Source organism: Anser anser (genome assembly GCF_964211835.1).
Source record: "Anser anser genome assembly, chromosome: 8".
NCBI lineage: Eukaryota > Metazoa > Chordata > Aves > Anseriformes > Anatidae > Anser > Anser anser.
In genome coordinates, this window is record NC_139728.1 from 12,232,383 (window position 1) to 12,258,306 (window position 25,924).

At 43.1% G+C, this 25,924-nt stretch overlaps 1 protein-coding gene across 19 annotated transcripts in view; it reads right to left on the bottom strand.

Moving 5' to 3' along the window:
• RABGAP1L (RAB GTPase activating protein 1 like) overlaps positions 1-25,924 on the bottom strand; it is a 249,466-nt gene that overhangs the window by 10,713 nt on the left and 212,829 nt on the right. For 9 of the 19 annotated variants that reach the window (XM_083846183.1, XM_083846185.1, XM_083846168.1 and 6 more), the window contains one exon: positions 4,114-4,206. In XM_083846183.1, the coding sequence (XP_083702309.1) occupies positions 4,114-4,206 (93 nt within the window). Of the gene's footprint in view, positions 1-4; positions 180-2,764; positions 3,836-4,113; positions 4,207-22,849; positions 25,870-25,924 lie in introns of those variants that run through there. The other 10 variants (XM_083846186.1, XM_083846187.1, XM_083846172.1 and 7 more) reach the window with 9 other exon arrangements.

Consider the following 25,924-nt stretch of genomic DNA (forward strand, 5'->3'; position numbering starts at 1 on the left):
TTACCTCCAGTAAAGTCACAGACCAAATACTGCTTTCAACCATTGGTGTAAAGACAGTGAAAACAGGATATAAAATAATTTTTAATACCAACAAAGCCAGCCAAAATAAAATAAAATAGCCAAATCTTCAGTGGGTTTTTGGTTCCTATTTTTAAAGAGGATATTCTCCAACTTCCATTACATACTTGACGGAAAGAAGGCAAACTTGAGAGCAGCAGGCAAGCCTCAGCCCAGGAAGACTGAAAGGCTTAGACTCCACCCTTTGCTCCCATTCAGCCAGCATGAAGGAGCGATACCAGACACGATTAGTGATGATGAGGTATTCTCTCTATGCTGCTACTCAAGCTGGGTGTAACGAGCCACAAACCTCGTTAAGCAATTCAGTGTCACATTTGCTGATGAGCAAACACCCAAACCACAGATCTTTGGGCAAGAACAGGTCCTCAGTGCCAGAATGAAAGCAGGGATTAAAATTCACTTTCCTGGATGCAAGCAAACTGAAGTCTTCGTAAGCCCATTGGAAAGAGCTCTGGATTGTGAAGGCAGCTCTGAAGGAAAATCCTGTAAAATGCCACCTAGAAAGCCAAAAGGCTTTCACAGCAAACTGTCCAGGAAAACTTTTTATGGGAAGCAAAACAGAGGCACCTGGAGGTGGTTTGTGTTTTTTGCTTGTTGACTCAAAAAATATTCCTGGAAGTGCCACAGCACTTTTTTTTCTTTTTTTTTTCTTTTTTTTTTCCCATTTTCTTAAAACCACGAACAAACAAAAAAAATCTACATCAGGAGTTACCTTACGTTTTTCCTCATGGCAGTTACCATTCAGTTATCAGGACTCTGAATAAAAATGACCAGTGTATTAGTTTTTGCTTCCAGTTTGAAGACACAAACAAAAGGCTGTTATCTCCAAATTACCTTTATTGGGACAGACAACATCTCTGTCGTGCAACAAAGTCCACAGATGAAAATGGGTTTCTACCTTCAGAACAGAACCCTGGGCACAGGCAGGGTCTGACTGGAAAACTTCCACCAACTTTGCATGGACATATCCTTTTTATTTAAAATCAAAGACTCCTAAATCCAACTTCAGCAATTTCTTATCAAATCAACCACAACCCTGTTATATGAGATGTTCTGTTCTCAAACACGGAAAAAAAAATATAGAAAAATATCAGTCTGAATCATATTGCTATTTTTTCTGCACATACAGGTCACTTTTTTATTGATTTCTATAGGCAATTTTTAATTTATTTTAACTGACAATCATGAAAAGTGGTGGCAAACAGGAATTTAGAACTTGTTTACTTTTACACCCTTTTAAAATCTGACAAAAATATGAGTGATAACTTGTTATGAGTAATGGAAGATAAAATTAGTTGACTGTGAAAACGTCCAAAAAAAAAAAACGAAACACTTTTCCTGCATAATACTTGTAAATACAGGAGAAAATAAACACCAAATCTCATTGCTCTCTTTAATACTGTTCTTTTGGTAAATCAAGTCTACTGCAATCAACACGTGAAACAGGAGCCGCGCAGGAACTCCTGTGGCATGTAACACATCTTATTGTAGCACATGAACTCGACCTGTCAAGAAAATGTGACTGGTGAACGGCAGGCCTGGCATCGCAAAACCAGCCCTTTTCTGGAGCTTACGGAGCGCTCGGGTTGGTGGCTTTGGAGCAGCACCTGCCAGCTGGCTGGATACACCCCTGCTGCCCTCAGCCACAGGGCATCTTTCCTGGGGCTCCTCAGCCCCAGCATTCCTGTGCCCAGAAGCTCAGTTCACGGAGAGACATCCTTCCTCACTGCAATTCAGAAGTGCCAACACACCCCCGTTGCTGAGGTACATCTCTATAGTCCCAACAAATGTCTTTTGGCAACAAGAACTGTGACACACTGCAAACAACAAATCTGTAACAGCTATAACTAAAAACTGTCAACAAACTGCAAGCACGTTTCCTCCTCGACCTGGAAGAGGAATATTCGGCATGGATCTCCATGCATCTAAGGAACACTTCCTTCCTGGGTAGTAAATGAAAATAACATTTTGTTCTGGAAGAAAAACTGTAAAAAGTATAACAACGTGGGCCTTGGGGGCACAGCCCAGGCAGAGAGCACACAAGGCCAGAGGGAGCTAGCAGCAGTGCTGCGCTCATAGGCAATACCAGCTCTTCAAAGCAGTGGAGACTCAGTCATTTCCCAAACCAAGCCCAGCTGGACAGAGTCTAGCACTGACGCTGCCAAAACAAAATGCATTTGTAAGCATATGGGCTGCTGTGTGATCTTTTAAGGGAGAAGTGAAGCTGACTTTTTACTTTCTGCCCACAAGGAAACACTATGGAAATGTCCATTCCCACCAGTCTCAGCCTGACACATAAATAAAATCAAACAAGCAAGACAAGGAGCAGGGAACACTTACAAGCATTTCTCCATGACATCCATCAGCTGAAAAATGAGTCCAAACTTTGCATTTAATGTGCAGCTAACCAGTTATGGAGCCTCTCTCTAATCACAGCATCAGTAAGAAGAGCAGAACCAATCCAGTGAGTTACAAAAGTACAAGCCCAAACTTGGGCTGTGATCTTGACTGTGACAGTGACTCACACAGGCAGTGGCCAAAGAGCCACTTTTTATATCCTCGTTTGCAGTTTGGGGATAATATTCTTCAGCGTCGGTTGCCCAAGATTAACTAGTTAATGTGCTCCTACAGAGCTTTAAAGAAGCCTTCTTTGGGTTTTAAGCATTATTTTAATTCCACAGTAGCATGAGTGAACCACTGAATTTTTATTTTATTTTTTAATATAAATTTTCTGGTTAACAACTCTTGGCTGCTACAGCAGTCCCGGTCCTCATGAACCATAAAACATACACTCCTTAACATAAAAAGAACTATATTTAAAACATCGTTGTTCACAGGTAAATACTTTAAAAAAATAAAAATTAAAAAAGTCAGTTTTACTTTCTCTGTAACTGTAACTCTATCTCATCCTATTTATGAAGCATGGCATAGTCTTTTGCCACAGGTTTTCACACTGTGGTTTTCTGAACATGGTGTACTTTCCTTACGTTCACATACCGTGTAAACCTTTGCACACCCTATTATTTACTACTCCACATTCCAGGCATACTCTATACCAACAGCAATGTCATTTCACATAATAAGGCACGATGAAGAACAGCAGGATAACAATACAGGTGTGTGTAAGCAACATCAATTCCCAGCAAAACTGGGCAATACGCAGTAAAGTGCTTCAACTCCGGCAGCTTCACCTAAGGAAATCTAAACTCTTTTTAAAATAAGCAAGTAATAAATGAATCCTGAACTCTATGTAAAGTATAAACATAGAGGCAGAACCTCCATCACACAAAAATCTATGGCAACAGAACGTAGCAGTAACAATGAAATAAATACACCAGAAAGATAATCAATACTGATCCAAAATTTAAGAACTATTCTTTTTTTTTGTGAACTATCAAGCTATCATATTAATAACTGAAGCTCTATTCCTCTGCTGATCTAAAGCAGGATATTTATTACTATGAATTCTATTGCAGTAGTACATTAGGACTCCAGGCGAGCTCAGGATCCCACTGTACTAGGCATTATATTAACAAAAAAACGTTTCCTACAAACAGATGAAAAACAAGGATCATATCAGTCAAGGAAGAGTTCATCTTCCAAGTCTCTGTGGATGTTACTGCACACAGCTTGTGCTAGAACAATGTGTATTTTCTCCTTTTTGTGTCTGTAGCTGAGAATCACCCTTTGTTTCTGCGTCTCATGAAGATCTCCCGTAAAAGTGCAACAGCAGGAGAGTTACCTACAAACATATAAACTGAAAGAAGAAAAATATTATATGTGGCTATTTGAAGATGTCTTGAGAGTAACAAATTGTGATTCAAATACTCCTGTAAAACACTAAGTCCAAGTGTTCAAAGTGCTCTTTCAAGAAAGAGGATGAGTTTCACCTGCCATTTTAATTCCCTGAAATCTGCATCAGCATATCCTAGAGAGGTGAGCATGGTACGTGCACCTCTACTTAACTGCTACAACTGGATCACTTCCCACATAATTTAGCCAACGAACCAGGTTCCCATACAGCATCTCCCGTACCTTGTATCTGTCCATGGGATCTTCCTGTTGCAGCTGACTCTCTCGCATAGTTTGGTACTCTTTCTCATATTTCTTCAGCTTTTTTGTTGGCACCTGTGGAACACATTTGGAAGACATGCATTTAGAGATTAGAGAAATGCTGGAAAGGCTGCCTGAAAACTCTGCCTGCAAACAGGAAGCAAAGCGAGTGCTGGAAAGCTGCTGCTGAATAAAGTCGCTCCCCATTGCCCCCCCTTCCCTACTCAGCAAGTCATGTCAAACACTTACTGATACAGTTCACACTGGCAGAAATCTTTCTGCGCCTACTGTTGTTAATTTTTCAAATACTTAGCAGAAAATGAAAGTGAAGTAGAGACGTTTTAATGAGAGAAACAAGAAGGAAAGAACCACAAACAACAGGATTGAGAGAACAGGGAAGAGGAAAATATGCTTTGATATGTATGATTCACTAAAACAAAGTGCTTTTTTTTGAAAAAGCAAAAAAAATTGCTACCAGTGAGATTAGAAGAAAGGAGCGTGCATGCAAAAGGACTGGACAGTTCCCTGGGGGAGATCAAAGTAATGTTTTTTATTGCTGAAAGAGTATTAATGTCTAAATTACTAGCTTGTGACCAATGCCCTCATGCAGTCTGGCACCAGAATCCTAGGCTAAGGTGGAGACGCTGCAGTGCTCGCTTCCAGCCGCAGCAGGGAAACAGCAAAGCAACAACATAGAAATCACAAGCCGTTTGGTAAACAACCCTGCAGAAAGGTCAAGTCCCAGAGAGTTTGATTTCTGGGAAAGCACAGCTTTGAACTTGAAACAAGGTACACAGAGAGCCCAAGTATATTTTTTAAACAATGCATGGAGATCCTTTGCTTTACTTTCACCTAATTGGTAACGCCATGCGTTACGAGCCATCCTGCCTCCCTCTGGAGACCTGTAACAGCATTACTGTATCTCTGCTGTACAACAAGAAGCTGCCCGTTATCATATGCTGGTATCCAGAGAGATCACTAACACAACATACCATCAGGACTTGTAAATACATGCTCTTTCTGATCTGTTATGTGTTCCTGATCTGTTATGTATCTGTCTCTTCCTCTTGTATGTATTGATCTCGTCTAGCTAACTGCTAGTGCAAGGGCATGCCACTGTCACCTTGCCTGAGGGCACAAAATTACTGCCAATGAGCAGAGATACATTTTTACATGTAGTTTTGCTGTTGGTTTTCAGTCCAATACCTCCTTCCTCTGCGATACAGGACGGGACCAGCAAGTTCTCAGCATCACTGCAGAGGCCTCTGGGAGGTACAGGAGAAAACGTGAAACCCGTGACCTGCACAGCAGAGTGTGCAAGGAGCTACCCTGGAGAAGCAGACAGCGCTAACAAAGCCATACTGATGCCCACAATTACAGACGAAATCTTAAACCAACCCCCCCGAAAACAAAGCAAAGGGGAAACAAAAACTTTCAGCGTTTTGGATGTACAGATGAGAATTTCACTTTTATCACTCAGTATTGCAAACCACAATGAAATAAAAATTATTTAATCAGAGGCGCTTTTTTACTTTTCAGCTGGGCAACACACAAGGTGCACAACCAGCCCTTTTTGTCTTAGCTGCAACTTGAAACCACTGAGGCTATTTAGTAATCAAGAATAAGAAATCAATTCAGCACAGAATTTTGAATTCTGTAAACCCATCACATATCCAAAGCCTCATCTATTCCCTCCTTCAGAAATGCTTGCTTTAATCTTACCCAGAGAAACAGATCAAGGCTCCCAGGCTGGAGCATTATGAGGATCCTCCAGACCCAGCTCTCCTGTGTTATTTTGTCATTTTATGTTCCTGTGTGCTACCAGCACAAAATTAAGATAAGCATGAGGGAAACATTGTGGGGCAGTATGGCAAAAAGGTGCAACATAGGTGAGACTTAGGAGATGATCTCTTCAACTAAATATTTTCCTGATTCTGGTGCTTTTAACTAAGTTTTTAAAGTACAAATAAGAAATAACTCTCACTACAGAGAGAGAGGGAGAGAAGCGTCCCACACACGCAGCCACATGAATCCTTCAGCACGAATCAAGCTCTCTGAGGGCATGTCTTAACACCCTGTAACTCTTCCCACCAACCACTCATCTCTTCTCCTTTGCATTCTTCAGTTTTGATTCACAGCCGTGAGTAAGACCATGCCTGGGCCCTCTGTGGCCACAGCAGGGGTAGGTTCACAGCTCCTACAAGAGCTACCCATGGACATAGCAGCTGTGTGCTGGGACGAAGCGCAGGGTCCACACGCCTGGTCTGTTCTCCAGCAAGCGGCGTGCCAATGTTTCTTTACCAGTGTTAACAGTAAATATGCCTGAAACCAGGATCAAAGCATTGGGGTACATGGAAATATGCAGTGTTGTAGTTAGAAAATGGCTTCCGTGCTCATCAAAAAAATATCCTGGCTTTGGCATGGCAATGCCAATGTACGCTACAACCTTGTCTTAATTGGAAAGCAGTACCTAAATACAGTGAAATTCTATCTTAAGGATTTTGTTGGGGAAGGAAAGTCCTATTAGAGAAACAGTTCATACTAATCCGCTTATCCCATAAAATACAAACCCGAGCAGGTATGCTTAATAACTCTGGCAGAGACTAGGCTACACTGTTATTGTCTATTCAGCCACAGTATTCAAAGGAGTTTCGTAATTTATTACTGCACTTTCTCCTTCTGCAAATACACCGCTAAACTAAAACAACAACAACATTAAAGCCCGTTTCCATGTTTCCTAATTTAATGCCCTTAAACAGTTTGTGAATTCAGCAAGGGACTTCTCTTTAAGCCCTTCCATAAGCACCTAGTGCTAGCTGTGCTTCGGTCTTCATGGATTGCTCCTGAACAAAGCGTGCTCATAAATTTTCTGTAAAAGCTTCTGTAATATTGATTTCTTCTTTCTTTAGCACCACGAGACGTACTGGCTAGAACTGATGGTTATCAAATTTAGGAGACTCTCATGGTTTATAAACATTGCTCATCTGTTTATCTCAGTATCTTCTTGACTCACTTTATTTTATTGTCTTCATGCATAAAGTCACATCACAACTAGTCATACATACAGAAAAAGCCATGCAGAGCATCTTAATAAAACAGCCATGCAGAAGAACTGAACAAACAAAACCTCTTTCTGGATAAAATAACAGACAGGTGCATGGAGCATCCAAGGAGTCACTGCAGTGAGCTGATATGCGGCAGGTGAGAAAAAATACTTGTTTTTCAGCTGGCTCCCTGTTCGGGCAAGACTCGAAAGCTCTGCTTCACCTTCTCTGGCAATCCTGCTCACTGGCAGCATGCCGAGCAGCAGCATTCACTCAGCTCCAGGAGACCTCTCCCTCATTCTGCAATTTCTTTTGCTGTTTACAGGCAGTTCAGTCTGACCTTGCTGGATTAATAAATCACACATCTATGACTCCTTCCTCTGAAATGTTTTATTGCTCTAATGAAGCACGAACACTCAGAGGAGGTAGTTATCATTATGCTCATTTGGCAGCCAAGGAAATGGAAGCAGAGATGTAAAGTGATTTCCTGAACATGCTGAAGACGGCCAGAGGCTGATCCAGATAGAAAAATCCCATTACCTGATTTCTAATTCCCAATACCACCAGAGTGCCACACAGAGCAGAGCATCTTTCCCCCATTCCCCCTTCTCTTGTTATCTAGCACTGCATAAAGACTTCAAAAATACATAGTCCCATCAAGCGACCGGTGCAGTCAGCATTCAGCTCTCTCTGCACACCTTCTGGTTCTGAGAAACACACTGGGGACACACAGCCAGTGCCCAAACTGTGTGATGCTTTCCTTTCCGATTTCTGAAGTAGTCGAAAATTTACTGTTTCCCTGGCTACGTAGGCACTTGGTATTTAGGAGTGATGCCAGGGACTTGCATTCCCCCAAAGAAGGGGTTACGCGGCGTGCTGGTGACCAACACAGGAGATTAGGGCGCGCACCGACAGCAGCCACCGCCACCCTACAGCCCTGCTTCCCTTTTTTCTCCGTCCGTCACACGCCTCAGCATTCCCCAGCACGCGTGGTGCTTGGAGGGGACAGGCCCAGCACCCCAGGACCAGCACCCAGCCCTCGCTCTGCAAGTGAGCGCTGGCTCCAAGTGGCTCTCACAAAACCACGGCTACGCATGCCCTTCGAGGGGATCTCAGTTACGCTTGTGCATACTTAGTTTTCTTCACATGATGGTTTAAAACAATTTAAAAGCAAGCTAATTTTGACATGATGCTTAGTTCCCTGAGGTGTGTCCTGTGAAGATGGCAAGCTTTAAACAGAACCTCAGAAAGTGGATTAGTGGAATAAAACCAAACAGATTTCATGCATTGTCTTTGTTCACAGTTGAAGTTGCTGTATCACTTTTTTCTAATTAACACTTCATTTTTAAAAGACAAATCAGATTCAAGGAAGGATAGTCCAGCCCAACACTTCATTAAGCCAAATTAAGACTCAAATTTAATACACGAAGAAACTGACTCGATGCTTTACTATTCAGTCATTGCTGTGGATAGCTGTATCATCCTTTCTGCAAAGCATGGTTGGCAAAAGGCACGAAGAAACACCTTGCAAGATCTGTCACTGGAAATAAGATGCAGAAGTAGATAAGCAATTTATTTTTCTTTTGGGAGGCTACAGTAATGAAAAAGAAAAAACAAAACCCACAGAAACATGTTGGCACAACAGACTTGTCTCTTGGATTAGATTTTAAAGGGGATGAGTGGGATGTCATATATAGACATTATGCAAAACAATCAGAATGACTTTATCTCCAATGAAATATTAGCCACAAGCATGAAGTCTGACAGGAAAAATGAAGTCTGACAGGAAAAAGGCCAAATCAGAGTTTCTCACAAAACTCCATTCACACTGGGTAGTCTGCAGAAAGAAATTCGGCAGCATTCATACGGAGAAGAAGTGTAGGGATTAAAATCAGCTTCTTCCTAAAGAAAATGCACAAACTGGAACACAGTTTGAAGGATTCCCACCTCTCCTTTTGTCACCGTGCAGTGAAGGGCTTGCTGATAACAGGCTGTTTCACTGCAGGTTTGAAATCAAGTGGAACAATTGTCATCACTGTTTCTCCTTGCTGCAGCATTACTGCCAGGACCCTGACATCCCCATTCTAAAACACAACCACAAATCTCATTGAACGTTGTATAACCCCTGGGTTTAGGGCAACTTGGTCAGAAAGTTTTTGTGAAGAAGCCTCTTATCATCTGATTCTAGCATTATCCGCTTTGCAGCCTGGCTTTGGGGAAATTTGCAGCACAAAACCTGCGGTTCCATCGCAGTGGATAAAGGTGGGTCCGCACTGCTGTCACTCTGCTCACGCTCACGCGTTGCCTGCAGCACGGTAAGAGCCCTGAATGTCAGATGCTATTTTACCATCTACAGAGACAGGAAGGAGATGTTGCCTGGAATTCCTTGGAAAGGTCCACTGTGCTGGAGAGATCGTCTGCTTAACGTGCGCCTGTCTGGCTGCCTGCTGCAGAGCAGCATCTCTCGCTACCCTGTAGTTGTAAAAAAGAACTTACAGAGATGCTCTTTTCATATCAGCAAAGCAGCTTGCTCCAAAACAGCGCACCTAAGTGTGCCTTCATTGCAGGGAGGGGCGGGTTATTCCTTCTGTACACCACCTCCTTGGCAGTTCTGTAGGTGTAAGACCTCCTGAAGAGAGCCTTCAGGATAACACAAATCCAGGCTGAATGCTGGCTGGGGGCAAAGCAAATCAGCTTTGCTTTGAAATTTTATTTTTATTTAACTCTTTCACATCACCCCATTATTAAAATGTCTCAATTGCAGCTGAGACACCCATAGAAATTTATAAAAAGAGAAAAGGCAGGTTGCAAACTTACAGTGTACCCACACAATTTGCTGTGATTCAAAATGGCAGTAGCCACGATCAGCAACACGGGATGATTTCCAAAAGCAGATCTTTTTGTCAGCCTTTAGTCTCTAGCATATTTCCATTCATCTAAACCTGCTGAACCTGGCATAACACACTATTCTGCCACAGCCCTTCTGTTTACAGATCTGCTTAGTTAGACTCAGTTAACAGTATAGTGAACTTAGTTAAGAGTTAGCTGAGCCCGAAAGATATTTGGTAAGCTTCTTTATACAGCAATCCACCAGCAACACAGGGAAAGAGAACAAGAAATTCAGATTCCCCGAGCTGTGGCTCTGAACTCTGGAGCGTACGTTTGCACTCATTGCAGTACTTGTGTTTTGGAGGCACATATATGGACTGCAGGAGAATCTGCATTTTTTTTTTTTTTTTTAAAAAAAGGCTCAAGAAAAGCATGTTTTGCCTTGTGGCAGAGACTCTTCAAAATATTCACCTTCAGATTCCCAAATTGGTTTTCAGCATTTAAAAATTTGTTTGCACTTTGAGTTATGGAGGGTTTATTATCCACTTCAACACTATGTTTTAGCAAAAACAAAACAACGAAAAAACGCACACCCAACGTCCTGCGTGGCTTAAAAGCAGCGCTTAGAAATGACTGATTATTTTATATACTTGCAACGGATGTCTAGCTGCTCACAGACAAAAACTGCTTCCTCTCATACAGATAAGGGCTTTAGTACTGAGATGCATACCGTGAAAGGAAACAGCTACACCCACTTTGTCAGCAAGCAGCCATTTTGCATTTAAATCGGCTCTGGTCAATAGGAATACTGTTGTTAAGGATGAAAATAATCCAAACGTTCTAGATGGAAGAGGTCTGTATACAGGTCATTTGTATTATCCGACATAAAGAATGTCTGAACAACGAGGTCTCTGCCACAGAAGACTACGTAAGCTAAGTGAAAATCCTGATATACCCTGAGGACACGAGCTAGGAGCAGGTAGGTGGGGGAACTGGTGCTCTGACCAGACATCTGGGACAGGGTCCTGTTCTCGATAACAGTTCTCTACCAACAGCAGCAGTTTCTCCATGACAGAACTTATTCATTGGTTTGTACCTTGCGAAATAAGAGTTGTGTGATTTTACATGTCTTTCTTACACCTTTCAGTATAAAGCATTTGGTGCTAAAGGTTTTATTATGTATATATATGTCCATACTTCATACACACACACACACCCCTCCTTGGTGACTCTGCAGAATCAGACCCTCAGCTCTCCCCCGTTTCGAGGTGCATCGTTCTTTGCTGTCGATCTAAGCCACGCCAAGGAAAAGAAACGAGGACTGTTACGTCACGCTACATGCAGCCCTAGAAAGCCCACAGAGAAATCCCGCCCTGCCTCAATATAGAGAAAATGGTGAAATTCAATAAATTAAAAAAGCAAAACAAAACAAAAGTGGAATCATTTTTGCTTTTGGGAGAGAAGGGAAGGCCATGGTGATGCAGCAAAATGCTCTCCATTAGAACAGTGCTTTCCCTGGCGATGCCCACGTGGCTCACCAATAAATCCCACCTCAAAGGCACGCTGCCTGACCGAAGGTCACCGTGCAAGGTTTGTCACCTGTACGCTCTGAGAGCTGACGTCAGCCACTCCTCTCCCCCAGCCCCAAGGTGTTTTTTTCACGTTGGTGTGCCTAAAATCTCAGGACTCAGATCTGTGTGCGAAATACTACCACCACCTCTCTGCCTTGCCCCCCACTTTTTCTGAAAGGGATGAAATCTGTCTTGAGCAGCAGTTTTCAAACTTTCTGCCATGACTCCCTCCCAGTTCAATCACTCTCGTCCTTGTCACTGCCACGTGAGAGCCTGTGGCAGCGTGAAAGGAAGCGTTGAACATCTGGGATGAATAAAACCTAATCCCATGGCCTGGGCTTCTTGACACATCACAGTAATGAAACAGAAGGGGATCGGGAGGAGAAGTGAAGTCTTCACCAGTGTCCCTGGGACAACAGAATCAGAAATTCAGGAAAAAGTCCACAGGGATTTTCTTGCATGACTTAGCAAAGAAACCACCTCTCCCCAGCTAGAGGAAGCAGCTACACTGTGTTAGGGTTCCCTTTCCAGCCCTGTCTGTAGGATCCTGACGCTAACACAGATCTACCTGCTGGCACACTTATGGGAAACTGCCAAGGCGAGGCTAGCAACTGATCAGTAACCAGGTGAAAAATATTGATACAATCAAGGCTGTAAAGCCTGTCCCATTGAACGGATTTAGCCCACAGAACCAACAGCTTGCAGCTAACAAGCCTTCAGCTGAATGCACCCGAAGCCTGCCGTGAGGCTGATGCAACCACCTGTCCGTAGGACACTGCTGAATTATCGCATCCCATCTTGTCTCCTGTCACACTGCCTGCACAGCACAGGGCTGATCGTTTAAAAAAAAAAAAAAAAGAAAAAAAAAGTCTTCCTGAGCTAGAAGATCGCAAGTATAAGCCATACATCCAAGTTAGCTCTGCTCATCAGTGGGGAACCTGCTGGTGCTCTCTGAGCACGCATTCTTTTTGTTAATGTTGTTTTACATCAATCACTCTGCATCACAATATTAAGAAAATCTTACTGCTGTCACACTTAAATTTGCAAGTGTCCTTAAAATCGCAGTCAGATTTCTCTGATGTGTGGTGAGGTCCTTGATGCTAAAAACACCTTTCATTACTTTTATGAATAATTCAAGCCCCCAGGTTATTAAGAGCAATTACTTTCTAGTGCATTACTCCACTAGCAGAAAATATGTACCTCTTCTTTATTACAGCTGAATCATTATACGCTTACATTCTGGGCTCCGCAGTCATTTCTGTTACATCAAATACTCTTATCTCCATTTCAGTAATTAACATGACTTTTACCACATCTTCTCAAAAGCCATGCCTTCCTTCTACTTGCCCAACCCCATAAAAAAACACTGCTAAAAGCCTTAAAATAAAAACCTAATTGTTTAAAACAGCACAATAAATGAAGGCATTTTGAAAACGCAAGTGAGACATTGTCCAGTTTCCCAGGTATCAGGAACGCTCGCTGAGGTAGCGTTTTAGTCTGATCAGTAATGCTTGCCCCGCTCTGATAGCTTTACAATCCTTCATCTGCCGAGGTTTCCTCCATGCCTTTAATGAGGGTTTGGGTTTTGCCATATTTTGCATATTTTTCAGCCTATGTGGGACCTGCAAAGCCTCTTGTCACGGAGTCGGCAGGTCACTCGAGGAAGGGCAGGCTCGGAGAGTCTGACAGCATCAGCTGCCCGCTGACAGGGCGTGAGTGCTGCTGGAGAAGGGAGCGCACAGCACCGCTGCTCACTGGCCCCTAGAGAGACGAGGCGGGTGTACTGAGTGGCCAACACAACCTATAAACCCCCTACACGGAAGGCGTGCTCTTATCCATTACGACCACCTGAGACGCTGCCAGGTTAACCCACTGCTGATGAACCAGGACTTGCCACCTCGCCATCCAGCAGGTGGAAGCCCAGCAGCATCTCGGCACTGGCAGCAGCAGGAGGCGTGCTTCAGGCAGGAGGGGCTGCAGGCCACACGTGGCCACGATGCCAAGGCCAGCTGGAAACCCAGGCTGCTGCCACCACTCAGGAAAGGACTCTACGAAAGAAAAGGCTCGTACAAAGGGAAAACCACCACTTTTTGTGGAAAAGGTCAGGTAACATTAGCAGCAACATTTAACTCCCACCTTTTTCACCCTCTGGTGCCAACCCCACCTCAGCAGCACAGCCCCATTTTCTTTCCGAGCTCTCTGTCACAGGCCTGCCTCTTCCATCTCCCCCTCCTCCTGGCAGGAAAAGACCCAGACACCCAGCTGGTGGGTAACGAAACTCCGTGCTGCCTCAACAGCTCTGACAGCTCAGCCTGAACCTGGACCATCTGCGTGTGCTTGGGGTTGCCTACGCGCTCTTGTGGCACCTGGGGTAAAGGCTGAACAAACTCCCTGGTGCTGCAACTTGCATTACCTCGTGACTCAGCAGTGACTGCCAGAACCACAACGCTTTGTGCGTATGCTGAACTCTGCCTTCACTTTCCTAATATGCTACTCTGAAATCAAACCATTGGGATTTCTCTTAGCACAAAAGAGAAGCCTACAGCTTTACAACAGCATGACCAGCATAACCTGCACTCCATGTCTTTTTTTTTTGTGCTAAGTTCACGTTGACACAGCTAGAAGGAAGCAGAAAAACAAAGATGCACATACTGAACGGTGCATGAAAGCACAAACAACAGGGTAACAGATACTGGAACGTACATCCAGAGACAAGGTTGGGAGTTAAATGTGTCAAATTCTTCTGAGAACAGGGTTCAAAGAGTGACAACAGTTGTGGATAACGAAGACAGAATATTTTAACTAATACATTCACCTGTATGAACATTTTATTCATCTTCTAATACTTAAGAAATTAGGCTTTTATAAAGAGATGAATTTCCTTTTTATCTAGTTTTAGCACTCCTTTCAAATTGGATGAACCTCATGGAGATATTAGCAGAAAATGGATAAAACATGTACTCTGCATCTCTTATGACTGCACACACAGGTTTGGGTTTTGTATATGGCTTTAACTAAGCTGTAATGTATTACATTAATGGCAACCTATGGAAGACAGAAGTGAGGTAAGAAAGCTGAAGGGCTCAACTTCAGGAGCTTCAAACCTTTATTCTGACTTCACTTTCTCATCTTGTGACAACTCCTGTATCGAACAGATTTGAAGGGACCGTATCAATCTTACCTGACCTATCTCACCTGTGGGGAGAGCAGCAAGTTGCATGCTGCCTCCCATAGGACTTCTGATAAGCTGTTACTTTATTTAATTTCTGTATTTCAATTATGAAATGTGGCCTAGTACAGCAAAGTAGCTCGCCACCTACACTTCTTCAGTTGCAAACATTCATACTGATACCCAACACATTCAAGGTCAATGAACCTAAAGGCTTAGCGAACCGATCATGTCTGGAAACTTATCTCACACTACTTCTCCCAAATGTGCTTGTAACAGCAGTGGAGTGGAGTTTCTAGAGTACCTAGGAAAGCCTGTATCAATTTTCTTGGAATTATTTCTAACAAGAAAATGATGAAGCTCAAAAATACTGAAATATCCCACTCCTGAATGCTTAATCAGAAAGAGTGTTTGATTCAATCTTTCTTGATCCAATTACTACATGAGGACAGCAAGAAGAAGCACATTTAATCATGAAGAACAGAAGACATAAATGGAAAATAATACAGGTTATTGAACAGGAAAAAAGTTACTGACAAAAAAAGTTAAAAGCAGAAGATAAAAAGTTTCAAGTTCAGTCTAATGAAGGCCAATAAAGAATTTATTCTAGAGCATATTGGAAACAAGAGGATTCCTCTGCTGTTCATATACGTTAATATAGCTCAAAAATATTACACAGAAGAGTCAGAAGTGTCCAGAAAATAGCTTTGCTGTGTTGGAAACCAGGCTGTACAGTTTCAGGCAGTGCAGAAGTACTGACAGAACTAGCAGATGAGGTCTCTGGCCCACTGATGTTCATTTTTAGTAAAGCCTTGAACACGGTAGATATTCACTTCAAATAAAAGAAAATTCTGTTATTACCAATATTTACAAGGCACAAATCAAATCACCTGGATCACTTCAGTTGGTCAGCTGAAACCCAGAAAACCACACACCCCAGCTCTGACAAGCTGATAAGGATCCAGCTGATAACTAGCACAGGAACATGGCTGGTTCCACATCAATGATCAATGTGATTTTGTGAAGTGGAGATGCTGTTTTATTTTCCCTCTACTGAAAGTAACTTTACAGCTATAATGGGCTTTTCTAGCACTGGGTTCACTACCACATGGCAGATTTAAAAAAAACAACACAACAGAAGAGTATATAATAGCATGAATTTAAAAGCTTAGGAGATGGGTCAAAACAAACAAACAAACAACAAAACACCATTACCAAAGGCAATTGCTACTCAGTGACATTTTTCATGTTTGGTTAATGACATTCAAAAGGATTTCTTCTGGGACTCATAAAAGATCTGGCACTGTTAGATGTTACATCAGTGACCTGGAAGCAAAAAATCCAATCCTGTTGATGAAATCTGCAGATGACACGTGGCTAGGAAGAACAGAAAAGAACACGAGGGAGGACCAGAAAACTGCAGGGATGTGTTTGAATTGCTGTCAAACAGCTCACTCCAGCGAAGCACTTCACTGTGCCGACCCCGGAGCAGCAGGCCTCCCCTCCAATCCTGGGGTGAGTCCCAGCAGAGCCCCCCTTGCACTGTACCACCCCACAAACCCTTCTGCTCTGTGAGACTGGGGGCAGGCAAATGGGAGGCACGGGCTGCAAGAAGAGCCTGCCATCCACTGGGCAGGGCTGGGCTCCTCCTCCACTGCTCGATGACAAGCTGACCAAAATAATCCTTCAAAAGTAACTTCTTTATTATTATTATTTAATTGCAATGATTCCGTTTGTAACACTGACCCAATAGCTGGTGGTTCGGCACCTCTCAGGAAGCAATACAGCACAGTGTGGGACTGTGACCAAAAACTAGGGTAAAGAGAAGGGTGAGAAATAATAAACCTTTCATGCAACAAAGGAAATCTAATCTCACCTTCAGTGCAAGGCTGCAACAGAGGCCAGTGGGAACCCTATGGTGCACAAGGACATGAAAAATGAAGTGACCAGGAAAGAAGTTTTAACCCTAAATCACCACTGAGGCCAACACTACATCTAGTTTTTGTGATATGCACATGGGGGAAAAAAGCACGAAGAGGATGCAGAGCGAAGCCACCAAGCTGCTGTGTGCACTTGGTAAACGCCCCACAGCAGGAGGGGCAGGAGCTCGAGCCCCTCAGATTGTAAAGAGGGCAGAGAGCTGAGCTGGTCGCAGCAGGCAAGCACCTTCATAGGGATAAAATACAGAATAGTACAGGAAGCCGTATTCTGACACAAAAACACATGCCAGAGCCAAGATGGGAAGCTGAAACCTGAATACCTCTAAACAAGGAACGTAATTTTCAACGGGGAGAGATTAACAGACTGCCATGAAAATGATACCTTTCATACCTCCTGTTACACTCAAACGAGCTAGACGTTTTTCCAGATGAGGTACTTTACTCACATTTTAATGCTTTTGGATTTAAGAGTGTTATTGGAATGGAACTGAATGAAAGAGACGAAGCTTAGATGATCCAAGGATGAAGACCAGTCTAGCCTTGACCCCTGTGAAGCAGCGGGCAGGACGAACCACCCCTCTCATTTACTCACAATCAAACCTCACTGAAACCAAGGGCTACTCAACGGCGCTGCAAGACGTGAGTTGTACCACAGAGTGCCAAGCAGAAAGAGGAAACCCTCAGAGGAACGAGCAGGGACCCAAGGGAGCTGCCAGCCGGTGGCGCAGCGGGGAGCTGGCTGCTTTCTGCCCCCGCACCGAGGGCTGCGGCTTCGCCTCTGACCACTTCTGCCCTGCAGCAGTAACACACGGCTGCCAAGGCATTTCAGTGCCACAAGCTGGAGGTCCAGGACAGCAGAAAGCAAATGGGATGCAATGTAAAAACAAGCAGCCCGAGGTATTTCAGTACCAATTATTCATTTTCATGTTTAATGAGTGAAGAAGGTCAGCTAAGCAGGAAGCAGAGTCAAACTACACGCCAGCTACACAGTACCATGCCATAAAACGTACGCTTCTCCACTGTTTATAAGATGCACATTTGGAGCTGGATTTATGTACATTAAACAAGCACTTTGAGTGTTATCAGACAAGCACCTGCTCCATAATTAAGTCTGTGTTATTAGCAGCAGAAAGGACCAGGAGCATCCCCATTGCAGGGAGGCTAACGCCTCTCTGGCCTAAAAGGATTTTGCACGGCCATGGATGTACAGGTGCTTCACGCTGTCGCTGTGGAAGCTGTGCCGGTTTTCCTAATTATGCTGAAATTTTAAAGTTTAAAACACAGGAAACCCAAGGAAAAACGGCATTTTATTTTAAATGTGCTTAGTTTTAGCATCCAAAGGTGTCAATCAAGTCTTGATGAGAAAAAAAAAATTGTTACCCAACTAATATTCATTAGTCAGACTGTCAAATCTCAAGTAAGAGTTACCAAGCAAAGCACAGGCTGACACTACAGCCCATTTAATTAGCTTCACACAAGCAGTTTCTTTGCCTATTTCAAACCCTGATGAGCTTCAGGGGAAGAAGATAACATTGGAGAGCTGGCTCCTTAAAGGATAATAAGTTGTATGTATTATTTTATAAATAAAAATTCAGATAATATTCGTTGTCTTTATTACTTCACATAAACAAGCTTCATTTGACTTTTGGGGAGACTGAAGATTTGTACTGGTAAAAGAAACTGCAGCAAAGATATCGAAACCACAAGGATGACATGTTATGAGTGAAACACACAAAAGTTTTAAAAATCCACAGATTCTTAAAGGGAACATAGCTGAGTGCTGCTATCATTGAGAACAAGGAACTTGAACGATCAAGGGAAGGGAAAGACAAAAATGATTAGATGTTTCTTTTTTTTTCTGGGATTACCTGTTTAAAACAAACTATTATTGTATTCCTTATTTATTACACATGTATATAAGAAAAATTATGCTTCTCCAAAGACAAGGTGAGAGGATTAGGGCAGAATCTGACCCTGCCTTATGGAGGAGCAGGGGCAGAGACAAGAGCTCCTAGAGAGCTCCTGAGAGCTGGATCCCTGCTTCTTTTGGGAGGGGAAAAGAGAAGGCAAGGATAATGGTAAGGGCACAGATGAGGATTAAATCTGCTGGAAAGAGCCAATCCTAATAACAGTGACCACCCAAACTCTTTTTCTTCTTTTGGCAGCAGCAACAGCAGCAAGCTGGGGATAATACCACCCACAGAAACGTGGTTCTCATGTGCTGGCAGCTCCTCCTAATTGCGAGACCCCACAGGAGATGACAGAATTACAAACTCGCAGAAAAACGGAGATTGGAAGGGCTTTCCACTGGGCACATGGTCCAGCCTCCCGCTTAGGCAGGACTAGCTTGAATTACTGAAAGCTTCTAGCATGAGCTCAATTATTGAGCCTCCAAGGATGGAGATGCTGGGGGCTCCCCCAGCAGAATTGCTTTCCCTTATATTAAACCAGAATTTGCTTTGCTGCCAATCATGACCATTCCTCTTGCATTTTCACTGTCCATCTCTGAGAAGAGTCTGTCTCCATCTTCTCCACAACTGCTTTCAGGTGGCAGAAGACGCCAGTTAGATCCCTCGTGAGCCTTCTTGTCCTTTGGTCTCTCACCCCTCCCTCACGCAGGCCGCCCCCTGCCCTCCCTGTAGCCCCCTGCCGAACTCACTCTGGTTGGGAATATCCCTTTTCTGTCGGCAGCTCTGTGTGGGCTTCAGTACTTGAGACGCACCCTCAAGGTTCTGCCACCTGAAAACCGAGTTTCTGCCAGCTGAAAATGAGGGCTCATCCTCTGCCGGTGGCTAGGCCTGAAGATGTTAAACAGCATCAACCCCCAGCACCGACCCCATTGGCAACCCCCAAAACAATTTCTAGCCAGCTGCCGGTGGTCCGGCCACAGGCCCCTGCACCCTGGGCATCGGCCAGGCCGCTCAGCTCTCCACCCGCTGCGCAGTGAGCCTGTCCGCTCTGACCTCCTCAGTTTGTCTCCACAGCCTCTATGGGAAACGGAGACTGAGAAATCATTGTGGCAGGGTCTGCCGGTGTCTAACCACGAAGGATTTCTGTAAAATGCCTGATAATCCCCCTAAACAGAGGGGCAAGGCAGGCAGGCAAATGAGAATACAATGAAGCTTTCCAGAAGAATGTCCTTCAACCCTGGATTAAGAGGATTATACCACTTAGCACAGCACATTTGTAACTCCTCGGATCCAAGTTTTCTGCAGATAAATTGAGAATTTAAATTCCCTAGAGGAAAGCTACTCAGTTCTTGCACAAACTAACGCAGCAGTCAACTTACACGCTTCTTTGCGCTTCTGTACTCTCAGAGTAACATAAAGAAATGTTGTTCCCTAAAGGATATAGCAAACTAAAGGAAAGATATCCCGGTCCCACGCTTACCGACGATATTTGTCTGATTCCCCGTGCTTCCTTCTCGCCATAGCCAGCTGCCCCTCCTTGAGACCATATCATGATGGTTAACAGTGCAAACTCCTTTTGCACAGGTGCAAGTGATTACCTAAGATACAAACTGACATAGAAGCAAGACTACAGAGCAAATCCCCCAGGTGCCACGGTCACACTGCAACAGGACTAGTTTTGTGAAAAGATATCTTACAGGACTGCTGTCACGCAGCTTTGCTTTGGGGCACGTCTAACAAAACTTTCTCTCAGATCATCTACCTTTATGGCATCCTCTATTTTAAATAATTTTTCATTATTCCCCCAAAACACTGAAATTGAATTAATACCACCCTGAGTTAATTGCCATTGAAACACACAGCAAATACCTGCTGGTACTGTACAAGGTTTCTTACAAAGAGCAAATACTCCCACTAACTTGTCTGGTATTGATGTGCATGAAAGCAATGCTAAAAGCACTGCTACATTTTCCACCGAAACGCTCCCATTTTCCATTTGGAAATATGACTGGAATCATATTTTAACTTTTCTCTGCAGCCAGAAAAGCATACTAGAAACACCTTGATTTTGCAAACAAACAGATGAATCCCCAATTACAAAAACACCCGTGATGGTAACAAACTCTCAGAATAAAGGAAAACTCTGCAGATTTGTTCTGCAGAACCTTACTTTACGGACGGTACATACTTTGGTGCAATCTGGTAAAGCGACCAGGACAGAATCAGTAGGATTTGCCCCAACATATCCCCACTGGCAGCTTGTCCCATGATTAAACGTAGCAACAAAGAACCGAAAGAAACTTTCTGAGTCATCCCATAGTAGCACAGGCTCCCACGCATCCTTTAATCCTATCACCATTTTGTTGAGCTTCATCTTAAACCTACTTAGATTGACTGCGCCACTGTTAGCGTATTTTAAATATTTCAAAAATGATTTTAAAGAGCAGATATTTCCTATGTAAATCCTAAAAAGAAAAAAAAAATGACTTCACTTAGTGACTGGCAACATAACACACTGAAACATGTTAATGCTCCTTAATTCAGGGGGAGCAACAGAGCCGCTAAGAACACATACTTACAGTCAAGTCAACCACTCGTATTTTATCAAAAACATTAATAATGATACTTTTCCCTCTCGCAATATTTGTTTTGCTAGGAGGAGTTTGCTAGGAGGTAAGCAGATACTTCACTGAGAAATCATTTAAAAAAAAGTTATTCCATCGCCTCTTCAGCAGGGTGGGCACCAGCCGGAGCTGTTACGTGGCGCTCCTGACCCAGGGCAATCCACGCACCCAGAGCCAGGTCCGTAAGGCACCGTCCTTTGTTTCTGCTCCGAAGCCACACAGCACAGAGGCCACCACTGAACCCATTTAAGCAGCACTTTTCCGAGATCTAAATTATCAGGTAAGCCACCCGTGACGTGCTTTCTTACTGCGTGGATTCTTATCTAACCAACTAGGGTTGGCCCCAGAGCACAGCAGCTCACCCGGGAGACCCCAGCACAGCAGGCAGCTCCTGGTACGCTGGCTAAGTTGAAAGCTACGTGGAGCCTGGTCTCTAACCAAGGCACATGGAAGCAAACAGCTTTGTCTGGATTGCCACGCTGATTAGCTACATACTGATTAGCCAACTGCTCCAGCACGCCTCATGCACGCTAGTCCGGGTGAGACAGCGAAGGGCACCTCAACCAAAGGGACTGGGTAAACCCTCGTTTAGGTGTGAGGGTCTGGGGGAGATGCAGAAGATGAGTTCGTGCACAGGCAGAAAAACCCAAGCAGGAAATACACACAGGGAAGTTTTACATGGTGTGGCAAGAAAGCAAAATGATTCTCTTCTGAGAGCACCTCCTTTGTTGCAGTTTAACGAACCACCTCGGGTAGCTTTAAGATGTACTTAGTGCGTGGATACAAACACATTCACAGACCAAAATCTGCAAACACAAATGCTTAATTGGATTGCTAAATAATTAGCCTGATTTGTATTCACAGTGAAATTTGAACAGTATCTGCTTTCAAGCTAGGCTCAACATCTAGATATTCATATATTTTCAAAGTCTTCTCTCAACTCATTCTAGGTTGATTGACTCACACAGGGGCTCAGCTGTATGATTTGAGACCAAAGATGAATTTTGGCGACAAATTTTGGAGTCCAAACCAGCGACTTCAGTGCAGCTCCCTAGAAGAGCTGGGATCTCCATGGGGGCAGAAGACACTCACACTGCATATAACTTACACAAATACGCTACTTATGAAAAAAGTAAGTGACAATTTGACTAAGAAGTTCCTACAGGTACTTAAGCTGATTTCTGAAGATCATAGAGAGGTGTTAAATCATCCTCTGAGACTCAGTGACTGACAGTGACCTATATCACTGACCCCAGGTGCACACTGCGCACCTGGCCCAAACTTTTAACTGACATGCTCAGACACAGGAAGAGTTTACAGCATTTAGTACCAATTCCACTGTTGGAAGAGTTCAGTTTATTTCCATACAATTTCCAAAATATTATTTCAATTATTTCGCTACTAAGCAGGTTGTTCTCTTCTAAACTTAGCAACCCAGAAAGGTATTATTTTAATAATCTTATCTCCACTGAAATAAAGGGTTAATTTTAATTCTGTTGATGAAGGTAAATTGCTGAAAAGGTAATAAAGAGAAAAAACAGATAAATACATAGCTTTCAGCAGAAGAACTGAACCACTGTAAAGAGTATAACCTTAAGCACTACTGACAAAGGAGCAAGAGTAACACCTACCACAGATTTGGGTTTGCTGACTGCCACCAGATTGGCTAGAAAGTCTTCATCGCACAGCTGGCTAAAAACATGGGCATCGTAAGCCACCATTATGGAGATCTCTTCCATCATTTTGCCGGCAAGCTGCCGTTAGCAGCGAGAGCAGGTTCACGATCCAAGCCTGAACCTTGGCTCAGTTCTTTGTCAGTTGTTCACACCCACCTGAAGAAGCTAACGAGGAAGGAGTGTCACAAGAGAAAATATGACCTAGCAAATCAGCTCCCACACAGGCTTTCCTCTCAGGGGTGCCTTTTATTATTACAGGAAGCACATATGAAACACCTGCTCATATTCTCAACAGCCCACTTGCAAAAGCATCTCCTGAAGTTTGAAAAAATCCTGGCAAGTAGTTTAAGTTCCAGTATTAGGCTGCAGATGAAAAAGCAGTAGCCAAACCAGATCAGAATTAATCAAGAAATGATCCACCAGTGCTTGGCAGCAGAACTGGAATCCCTTCTGTTCTTCTCAAACTTGGTAACAATAGTTTTTTCTTTATATCTAGCTTTCCTCCAGAAAAAGCTGATATTGTTGTTCAGCAGAGGTTTGCTTCCCAGGGAGTTAGTTCTTTTGGCTTGTTTCTAAATTCACAGAGAACGGTGTTATGATGATTTCTTTCAAACATTCCCTGGAGATTTCCATGAGTTTCTAAATCTCTCCTTTGAAACTCTTAAGAAACGTTCATCTTCTCTTGTAGGCAGAGCTGAAAAGTGTTTTGTGCCACTTGGCTCCTTGCTTTTCGCAGGAAGATGATGGTCTCAAGTCACAACCCCCCACAAAAGAGTCCTTCAGTTTCCATTCATAACACAGTAAAACAGTCGTGCAAAATGCAAATGAAATGCATAAAATCTGCCTTGAATAAGCTTGAAACTCCACAACTGAAATAAAACCAATTTATCCAATTGAAAATATTCACAGCAGAAGGTTTTTAACCTGAATCCAGGACTGCTTTGCTTTCAGTTAAGCGATATGCTATCTTGTCTCAGAGCGCTAAGCAGCAAAGTTGCCTTCCAAATTACTTCTGACTTGCCAGTTCACTTATTGTAACATCTGGCACAGAGAAAAAGCTAGTGTGAGGAAAAAAATTGGAAAAATCTTTAAAAATCAATATTCTCAAAGCTACAAATGAAAATCTAGAAAATAATAAATAGTTTGAAAAAACAAAACATCCACAGAAGAAACTCCTCTCAGGATGCTTTGGCAAGGTAAAACTTCTAACTAAGCCAGCACTTTTGCTTAGATTCCTCTGCTACATTCTCCTCTCTGGAAGCCTTTTGTTCTTCCTGGAAAAAAATACAAAAAGTTGTACCTGCTCAAGAAGCATAAATCACTTCAGATGTGCATTAGTCCCAAAAAAGAGTATGTGCTGGGTGCTGCAAACCTGGTAGAAGTATCCAGTTCAACTTGCTGGTAGCAGATGTTTACGCTCTTGCTTTCCAGAGCAAGCAGGGTAAGACGCACCTCACTTTTCTCTTTTTCCTGTGCTCTTGAAGTATCCTTGTCAAAGATTACATGGATGTCTAAGTAGAACCAGGTGCTATTTGCATTTGAATAGGAAATTTGAGCAACAGCTGTAGCGTTCAGGATTAAAAACCCAACATGTATTTCACTTAAATAGGGGGAGAAATTACATGTTATTGCTAGGAAACAGAGAGAATTCTAATAGGCTTATAGCAAACAAAAATGCAGTACTTGAGGTTAAATCCTGGAGTCTAAAGCAGCTTCTGATCATGCTTAACCCTTGCAGGATGAAGAAAGGTATTTTTTCCTTGAAATGCCTCTATAATTTAAAAAAAAAATCTTTATCCTTCTTCAAAGGCTTACAGAGTTTTTCCAATTATTTCCCGCAGCAGGGATATTTCAGATTCAGATCCTGAAGCAACATCCAGCTCAGAGGTTTGCTCTTTGCATCACCTATAAAAAAAATCATACCTGATACGCTAAAATCTGTTCACGTTTTCAGAAGTACTTTAAATGATCGCTTCCTCTTTGGCTTCATCGCCTTGTGTTTTGTTTTTTTTGTTGTTTTTGTAGAAGTTAAAAGCGTAATGCTCCAAGGCGCTGCTCCTCGGCTCGCCCGGGTAGGAGCACGGGTGCCTACGCGGCACGCTGACAAAGGCACCTGTTGTGAGAGGTAAAGAAAATAACTTCCCACAGTGCCCCCGCCCCGCTGGCAATCGCTCAGAGGCTCTGAGCAGGGCCTGAGATTACATTTGAATAGTCATGTGTGCACAGGGGAGAGCACGCAGTGTAACAACAAACACTGCCATGTTAATGAGGGACCAATTTAACTCTGCAATAAGGGCAGGAGGTGGGGAATGCAAATTATCAGACGTGCTCAGCAGCTGCAGCTACTCGGATCCCTCTGCTGATTTAGAGAACAGGCATTTTTATTTATAAGGAATTAAGAAGCTGAATCTCTATTTCCTTTTTCACCTTCATCAGAAGGGGTACAATGATTTAACAGAGCTCAATCTACAGGCTTCTAATGTACATCGCCTGAGTAATTCTTCTCACATGTCTCCTTAACAGAGGGCTGACAATTTTGGCATGTTCTAACTAGCAATCACAGGAACTAACAACTGATTTTGGATGTTGGCTAATGCATATCTTCACTTTAAAAAGGATGTTTTTCAGCTGTTATTTCAAGCTAGGATGGCTGAGCTGCCTCCAGATTTCTGTGAACCTGCAGTTTGCATTCACGTTAACAGTCTGTGCTACGTACAACATGAAACCGAGCACAAAATTTTAATAAGTATTTCAATCCGGTTAGACTAAAACTTGTGAGTTAAACTGGTGGAAGCAAACACTGGAAAGAAAAAGGCAGCAAGCACGGAGATACCCGTGACTACCTCCCCAGGCCACACCACGCTTTCTTGCCAGAATTTCAACACAGTCTGCCCCCCACAAATATTTCGGACTACTGAACTGATGAATAATCTATCAAAAGACTATAAAAACCACATAGTGCAGCTTTGAATCGAACAGCACTTCTCTGTGTAACACCAGGTCTACCTTGCAGCTGCCTTCCCCAAGGAA